At 68.1% G+C, this 8556-nt stretch overlaps 1 protein-coding gene across 1 annotated transcript; it reads right to left on the bottom strand.

Annotated features, from left to right (window-relative positions):
• Positions 1 to 1369: 1369 nt before the first annotated feature.
• PIAS4 (protein inhibitor of activated STAT 4) lies at positions 1370 to 8140 on the bottom strand. Its single transcript, XM_007524820.3, is given in 12 exon segments — positions 1370 to 1918; positions 2055 to 2185; positions 2896 to 3056; positions 3134 to 3207; positions 3818 to 3923; positions 4023 to 4151; positions 4327 to 4417; positions 4490 to 4531; positions 4612 to 4696; positions 5886 to 6117; positions 6119 to 6322; positions 8000 to 8140. Coding segments are annotated over 12 exon segments (1575 nt in total). The 5' UTR covers positions 8027 to 8140; the 3' UTR covers positions 1370 to 1625.
• Positions 8141 to 8556: the final 416 nt, after the last annotated feature.

The following is an 8556-nucleotide window of genomic DNA, read 5'->3' as shown; positions in this document are numbered from 1 at the left end:
CATCCTGGCCACCAGCACTAGACCCTCCATTTCTCTCCCCCGGCTCTACCAGTGATGATTATTTGGGGGGTGGGGGTGGGGAGTACCAAGTCAGCTGGCATGTGCTAGTTACTGCGATCTCCCCTGCTCACAGAATTTACACACATTGGAACAGGAGTCCAAACCTCCTTTTTCAAGGCTGAATAATACTCCCCCATGCATGCCTCTGACATAATTCATGTGGTCCCAGGGGCTTGAACCTGGATCTGAAGATGGCTCTCCCCACCTGATGGTTGTGAGGGACCAGGGGGGCCCTGCTCAGGTGAACCTGGGACCTCGGACGTGCAAACCCAGTGCCAGGGTTTGAACCTGGACAGAATGCATAGCTGACCCCGGCCCCGTGAGCTTCCCTTCACACGCACACAGAAAAGACGCACACACAACTCCTGGACTGGCTTCACTTTTTTTTTCTTCTCATTATTATTTGTTTTTAAAAAACAATTAAATTAGAATACAAATATTAGAAAACAGTGCCCCGGGTAGAGACCCTGGGGCGGACGGAGGGGGCCGGGCCCCCCCCAACCACGCAGCGGGGGTTTATGGGTTCATGCGGCCAGTGGCAGAGGCTGCAGCCCGGCCAGAGCTGATGTCCGTTTCCGGCGGAGACCTGAAAGGCTATTGCTTCCTGACTCGGAGAAGTCTGCTGGGAGAGAAATAAAAAGCAGAGGGGGTGGGGGCCGCTGTGAAGATCTAGTGATTGGGAGCCGAGGGGCACCCCCCCCCAAATTGGAAGACGAGAGCCAGGCGGCCAGGGGAGGGGGTGGCGGGCCTGGTACCCGTCGGGGGGACCCAAGAGCACAAGTAGGGGGGCCAACATGGCGAGTCCCTGCTGCCCCCTCGGCTGAGCTGTTCCGGAGGGAAGTTAACCTGAATTGGAGTTACCGAGGTAGCTGACTAGAAAACTGAGAACCCCCTCCCCACGCCACCCCCCTCGCGCCCCCATGCGCAGAGTGGAGGTGGGGGGGGGCAGCGGGAGGGCCGTCCTGGCCAGAAGAGCCGGGTCTTTGAAAATCTCAAGGTATTGCACTTTCAAAAAAATACAACGCATCTGTGGGTAGCCCTCCCGCCCGCGCCCCCCTCCATGGCTTCTAAGCTTGTTGCTGGGGGGGCAGCAGCGGGGGTCTCCGCGCCGGAGAGGAAAGACAAATAGAGGAGGGGGTGGAGAGACAGATGGGCGGCGGCCGGGGACTGTGGCTGCTGCCCGGAGGGGGAGGGGGTGGGGAGGGCACCCCGTTCTCAGACCCGGCTGGGAATGGTCCCTGGAAGAGGGGTCCGCCTGGCCCCTTGCAGGTTCAGCGAGTCTGGGGGGCCTGTGGCCAGCTGGGGGCAGCTCGGCCGTGTCCCATCTCTGAGTCTGATGGGTGTCATCCTGCTCGGTTTCCTGTGGTCTTGCTGTTAGTCTCTTGGTCGTTTTCGCTTTTATTTCTCTTTAAATTCTCTGCCGGAGGAAGTCCGAGAGGGGCAGGCGCCAGGAGCCGAGGAAAAGGGTGAACAGAACCGAACGCGCCATGGCCGAGAGAAAAAACAAAAAGGTTCCTCCTCCCTCTGAGCACCAGGATGGCGGGGGCCGGCCGGCCGGGCAGCGGTCAGCAGGCCGACACCAGGCCCTTGGGGAAGGGGCAGCGGCGCTTGGGCCGGGGACCCTCCTCGTCGTCGTCGTCCTCCTCCTCCTCCTCCTCCTCCTCCTCCGAGGACGATGAGCTGTCCAGGGTGAGGTCCACCACGTCTGCGCCCGGCTTTCCGTTCTCCACTCCACCTGCTGCGCCGCCCCCGCCGGCGGCCCCTGGCGCGCCGCCTCCACCCCCGCCGCCGCCTCCCCCGCCGCCGCCGCCGCTGTTGAGGCTGGGTGCTGACAGGAGCCCATTGGCGTCCGAGGGGCCTGCGGGGACGGGACAGACGCTCAGGGTGGGCGTCCCCTCTGGGCTGGGGTGGCCAGCCAGGGAAGCCAATGGGCGCCCCCTGGACGCCTCCTCTAGGAAGCCTGTCTGGCTGTGCCCCGGCCCTGGCAGACTCACCGAGCACCAGGATGGGGCACTGAGGGCTGCAGCTGCGTTCCTTCTCGGCGCGGATGGGGCACCAGGAGCCGTCCACCAGGTACTCGATCTCGTCGGCGTCCTGGCACTCAGTCAAGATCTTTGAGAGGAGCCTGAGGGAGTGGGGTGGGAAGGGGGTTGGCTCATGCCTGGGCTGCCTGGGCGGGCAACTGCTGCGGCCACTTCTTCTCTCGTGACTGTCCAGCCCTGGCGGCCTACGGGACCTGGGCCCAGTCAGGTGGCTTCCTGGAGGAGGGGCCCCGGCACCTCTTCTCCACCTCACGGGGGCTGGGTCATGGAGGAGGGTCTGCCAGGCCGCATCAAGGACTCACTGCAGCAAAGTCCTGGTAGACCACGGGCTCAGTGGGAAGGTTCCTGCTCAGCTGGGCAGACGGCCCAGATCCACGCCCCAGCACCACATGGGAGAACCATGGCACCAGAGGAAGCTCCGCTACAAGGATCTGACCCTCTGTGTGACAGAGCAGCCTGGGAGTTGTGCAAGCACAGAGAAAGATCCTGGACACTATTACACAGGTAGACGCAGCTCACAGAGCAGCCTAGCACCTCAAGGGCTCCAAAGCCCCGTTCCCGTGGGTCCCTGCTCAGAACCCCGACACGAGAAGAAACCCAGGCCCCCGAAGACAGGTGGGTGCTTCACGATGGCGAAAGCTGCCTGGGGCCCCCTACCCCGCCCCCAGACCTCCCAGACCGCTCAGCCCAGTGGTGGTGCCCTGCCCCGCCCCCAGCTCCACCTGTCCCCCCCCACCCGCACTGCCCTTCCCGGAGAACTCCCACCCCCGCCCCAGAGCCGGCCGCAGCTCACCCGTCGATGATGAGCTGGTCGTAGGGGGCGGGCTTGTCGCACACGGGGCACAGCCAGGTGGGCTTCTTCTCATTCATCTGGAGGTAGAAGACGGCATCGAAGCACTGCAGGTGGGCGCAGGTCTCGGCGCGGCAGGGCACGGACAGGCGCATCTTCACCAGCTGGGGGCACGGGCCGTCAGCGGGGCAGTGGACCCTCGGGTGCCACCCACCAGCCCGCCTGCCTGCCCGCGGCTCACCGGGCAGATGAGGGACACGCGCACGCCCGTGGTAGCGATCTCGCTGTCGGGGTCCAACCGCATCTTCTCCTTGACTGCAGTGGGCGGGTGGGCGGGGAGGTGTCGGCACCTGCTTCCTTGGGTGCCCCTTTCCCGCCCGGGCTACCAGGGGTTAAGCGGCCTCCCCACCCCGCGGGTCCCATCAAGCTGCCCATTGTGTCCCCGTGTCCCCGCGGGCACAGGGCAGGTGGGGGCGACGAAGAAAGGGCCCTTTGACGAGGAGCGGGAGGCGCTAGGGGCCTGGGGTCACGGCCAGTCACGTGGGGCCCTGGGGACCAGAGAGGCCCAGCAGGGCCCAGGCCACACAGCCGCACCCACCCCCACCCCCACCCCCACCCCGGGGCACTCTGCCCCTCTCCCTCCTCCCCTCTGGGTGCTGTCATAAAAAAAAAAATAAAAAAAAAAAAAAAAAAAAAAGCAGAAGATATTCAAAGGCACCCCTCCCCCACAACCCAGGGCGCCCCTCCTCCAGCACCTCGCCCCCCCGCAGCCCGGGGCGACCCCTCCCCAACGTCCCGTTTCCCCACGGCCCCCCACAGCCCGGGGCACCCCCTCCCCAGCGCCCCATCTCCCCACAGCCCGGGGCACCCCCTCTCCAGCGCCCCGTCTCCCCACAGCCCCCCGCAGCCCGGGGCGACCCCTCACCCAGTGCCTTGCAGAGCTCAGGGTGCTTCACGCCGATGGTCTTGAGGCGCTGGAGCAGCTCTGAGGATGTGAGCTGTCGCACCAGGTACAGGGCCACTGAGTAGCTCTACGAGGGGCGTGTGCGCGTCAGGGGGTGACACACTGACCTTGGGGCCGGCCGGGGACACCGCCTGACCCCCCATGCCCCGGTGTCCCCGAGGAGTACCTTGCCATAGTTACCCCACGTGACTGTGATGCGGTTGGTGGCGGATGACAGGTACATGAGGTGTGTGAGGTTGATGGGGCGGCATGGCCGCTTGGGCTCCACGCCCGGCTTGTTGGAGGGGTAGTAGCCCTGGGGAGGTCGGGGAGGGTCAGGGGATCCCCTCATGCCGCCCGCTCCTTGGAGGGGTAGCAGCCCTGGAGTCCGGGGAGGGGGGTCCCCCCATGCCGCCCGGCTCCTTGGAGGGGTAGTTGCCCTGGGGTGGCTGGAAGGCCCTCTCATGCCCCCCACCCCCGCCAGGGCTCACCGGGACAGAGCAGTAGCTGTGGTTGACTTTCACGGCGATGTTGGGGGGATACTGGTCCTCCTGGGGGCTGCTGGTGTCAGAGTAGCAAATCCTGGGGGGCGGGGGGCAGGGTGAGGCTGCTGGGGGGGGCTCAGGGGGCAGGGGAGGGGGGAAGGCGGCTCACCTGAGGACCACCTGCACGGCCTTGACCCCGGGCTGCAGCTCTCTGAGAGGGAGAGGTGGGGAGAGTGAGAGTGAGGGTGCCCGGCAGAGCCCCCACGAGCCCACCCCGCCCGCCCCACGCACCTGGAATTGCGGATCAGCTCCACCTGGCGGGGTGTCAGGGCGAAGATGCACGGACTCTCCTGCAGCTTCTCGCTGTTCTGAGGGACTGCGGGCGAGGGGCGGGGGTCAGGGGTCGGGGCCAGGGAAGGGTCTCCCCCTTTCTGCAGACTCAGGGCGGCATTTCCCCTGCCCTCTTGGAAGACACGGGGTGAGGGAAGCGCGCCGGATTTGAGGCCCCGGCACCCATGGGCACCGCCCCCCAGCACCAGGGGCAGCGCAGACATCTCTGGGCTCCACACCCAAGGCCGGCGTGACCCGCTGAGCCCCAGGCCAGGCGACCCACCAGGGACCCGGGCGAGCAATGGCCGCCAGCTGCTGCCCCTGCTGCTTGGGAGTGGAGGCCCCGTCCTGTGGAGGCCCAGGGTGGCCGGCCAAGGCTCTGGAAGCCGCTGATGGGGCGGGGAGTGACCCACTGCTGCTAAGGGCCAGGGGCGACGGCCCCCCACTCCTGGGTGGCAGGCACGTGGCCAGGCCGAGGACCGAAGCTGCCCAAAGGGTCCCGCTGCGTCAGAGAAGGAGACTCCCTGCTGCAGGTCCATGCCCAGGCGCCACATGCCAAGCACCGCAGCCCTGGGGAAAGCTCCTATGCTGAGAACTCCCCCTCCAAAAAAGGCAACGGCTAGAGTGACCAGGAGGTGGACAGTGGGCGGCCCTGGACCCGAGAAGTGCCAGAGTGAAGCTCTGCTTCTGACAGACGGTTACACAGACGTTGGGGCAGGGGCCGGGAAGGAGCTAGGCCTCCCTTCAGATCTGAAGGATGCCACAGTGCCCTCCAGGGAGCCCACCCGGACTGCCAGCTGCCTGTGGCCAGCAGGGCACCGTTGTTGAGATTCCCATTAGGGAACCCCAAACGCTCAGGGGCGTCACCCGAGGCTGGGGGGGGGCCCACGTCCAGCTGCTTTATGAGCCCTCCTAGAAGGAACAGATGGGAAAGGGGCACAGCCAGGGAGCCCCACGAGGGGACTGGACAGCCCCTCACTCCCCGTGTCCTGGAGGCTGGGGGGCCGGCCTCGGCCCGGAGCAGAGGTGCATCGTGGGCCGGCAGGAAGGAAACCTGGAGTCTGCTGGTCCCCCCGGAGGAAGGGCGGCTGAGAAAATGGCTCAACCTCCTCATCCAGGGGAGCCCTGCACGCACCTGCGGGAGGCTCCTGGCTTACCCCCAGCCGCGCTCTAGCGCTGGGCTCTTCCCAGGTGCCACCCGAGAGGCACCAGAGCACCGGGGTAAACTCACTCACCCAGCTCGGTGGGCTTGAGCAGCTCGTCCAGCATGTTGAAGAAAGGCAGCTTGACCAGGCGCACCTCGGGCTTCAGGGCCTTGGGAGGCAGGCGGCCCAGGCCGTTGAGGTACTTGCCGTACAGCACGGGGTAGTCCAGGCCCGACCCAGCCAGCGCAGTCCGGGGCCGCTCGTAGGGGGTAGGCGCCGCGTGCAGGGCCAGGGGCTCCAGGGCCCTCGGGGGCGGGGGGTGGCGGCGAGGGGCCCGGCTCGGCGCCCCTCTTGGCGTAGCGGGTCTCGTAAAGCTCCTTGATCTTCTTGAAGAGCTCGGGGCTGCAGTCGAACTGCACCAGCTGCAACGCGCGGGTCACCAGCTCGTGCTTCAAGCCGCTTTTGCTGCGCCCCACGAAGCCCAGCAACATCTGCAGGTCCGACACCCGGAAGCTCATCACCATGTTCTGCGGGTGGGGGGCGGGAGGAGACGGTTCAGCGGGGGGGGGGGGGGGGGGGGGGGGCAGACGCCACCGCCTCCAGGCAGGCTCTGAGATTGACCCCGTCCCCTCACCCCCACCCCAGGAGGACCCCGTTCTGGTTCTGGCACCTCCGCACAGGGTGTCCAGGAGGGTTTAGAGGTCATCCAGGGGGACCTGGGACTTGGGGGTGCGGTGTGAGCACAGAGGGGCCCTGAGAGTCTGCCTAGGGCAGGGGGGGCAGGACCCCCAGGGAGGAGCTGGCTGCAGCCAGGGTTCCCCCGCAGGCAGGTGGCACTGGGGCCTGGGGCCCGGCGTCCAGGGGCGCTGGGGGGCCCAGCTCGGCCCTTGCCTTCATCTGGTTCCAACTCGGTTTCTCAGCAGCTGCCACCCGGAGCAGGGGGTGGGGTCGGCGGGGAAGGAAGGAACCCCCAGACCCGCGTTTAGAAGCAGGCGGGCCGGCCGGCTGGCAGACACAGGGGGCTGGGACAACGTTGCCCCCACTTGCTCCCCAACGCCCAGCGGAGTCCTGGAAAGGGGGCGCCAGCCCGCCCCACGTGCGGTGCCCCAAGTGGAAAAGGACCCGGGTCTGGTGGAAACCGGGGGGCGGGCGGGCGGGCGGGGGTCTCCAGCCGCCCTGAGGTCAAGCCCAGTTCAGCGGATCGGATTTCAAGGCCCGCAGCGCAGCCGGCTGGGTGGGTGGGGGGCTAGATTTCAGACTTCAGGGCTCCGGGGGGGACCCCCAGGGGCAGACACAGCTCAGGGCCGGGGGCATCCCAAGGCCGGGACCCCCAGGAGAAGGCGCGGAGGCTGGACCCCACCGCGGAGAAGCGTCGCAGCCTTTCCAAAGGGGCCGAATCCCAAAAACAGCGGCGGGGGGGGGGGGGTAGCCGCCAGCAGGAAGGGGGCCCCGGGTGGCAGGTGGGGGCCGCCGAGGGACCCCCGCCCCCAAGCTGAGCCTCCGGGGGCTCCTGGGCCGGGCCGGGCCGGGCGACGGGGCGCTGCCGGCAAGTCTGGGGTCCCGCACCCCGGAGCGGAGCCTCGGAGCGAAGCGGGGCCGCGGGACCCCCGGGCTGAAGAGGGCGTCGCGAGGCTGCGGACCCAGGACCCCGGACCCCGGGGAAGGGGCGTCTGCAGCGGGCGGCGCCCGGGGGGTCTGGCCCCGCACCATCCGGCTTTTATGTTTGAAGCTGCGGCCGCAGATATCGGGGGGCCCTGAACTCAAGCCGGGGGTCGCCCCTCGGGCCCGGCCTGGGGCCCAGACACCAGCTTCGGAGGCGCCTGTGGGGGGCCGTGGACCGGCCCTGCAGCCCCGGAGCAGCTGCTCCCCTGGGACCCCGGGAGCCGCGCGGTCGGGGGTGGGGTGGGGGGGGCGGGTCTGCATCTGGGGGCTCGGGGCTGCGCGGCGCAGAGACCCCGCGGGCGGGGCGGGGATCCGGGGTGCGGACCCAGCCCGGGGCGCCCCGCCCCCCGCAGCCGGAGGTTGAGGGGGCCCCGCCCCCCGCCCGCAGCCCGAGCCGCAGGATCCCGTGAGCGGCCGCGGGGACCCGGGGATCCGCAGCGGGGAGGCCTGCGGGGCGGAAGCCGCCGCCCCCGCCGCGTCCTGGCCCGCCACCCCCGCGCCCCGGCAACCCTCCCGGCCCCGCGCCGCCGCCGCTCACTCACTTTGGCCTCCACCAGCTCCGCCGCCATCTTGGCCACCAGCGTCCCCCGCGCCGGGAGCCCCCAGCCGTCGCGTCACGTGACCGCGCGCCACTCGCGGGGCGGGGCCCCTGGGCCGGCCAATCAGCGCCCGAGATCCCGGCACCCTCCCGGCGGGCGCGTGTGACGTTAGCGCGCATGGCCGCCGCCCAGAGCGCGGACCAATCGGAGCTCGCCCCCCCGCTCAGGGCTCGCGGCGGCCACGCCCACTCTGGGGTCGCGTCTTGTTTTTTAAAGAGACATGAGCCAACACACCACACACACAACACACACGCTCACACACACACACAACACACACGCTCACACACACACACACACACGCTCACACACACACACAACACACACGCTCACACACACACACACAACACACACAACACACACGCTCACACACACACACACACACCACACACACACAACACACACACCCTCTTAACCAGCAGCGATGGGGGCGGGTGGGGCGGCGGCTCCTGGCGACAATAAGGCAGCTAGGTGGCCGCCAGGTGCGCACCCGGATGCCTCGC

Source organism: Erinaceus europaeus, chromosome 23 (genome assembly GCF_950295315.1).
Source record: "Erinaceus europaeus chromosome 23, mEriEur2.1, whole genome shotgun sequence".
Taxonomy (NCBI): domain Eukaryota; kingdom Metazoa; phylum Chordata; class Mammalia; order Eulipotyphla; family Erinaceidae; genus Erinaceus; species Erinaceus europaeus.
Note: the sequence above shows the minus strand (reverse complement) of the source record. Positions and strands in the feature narration are given on the sequence as shown.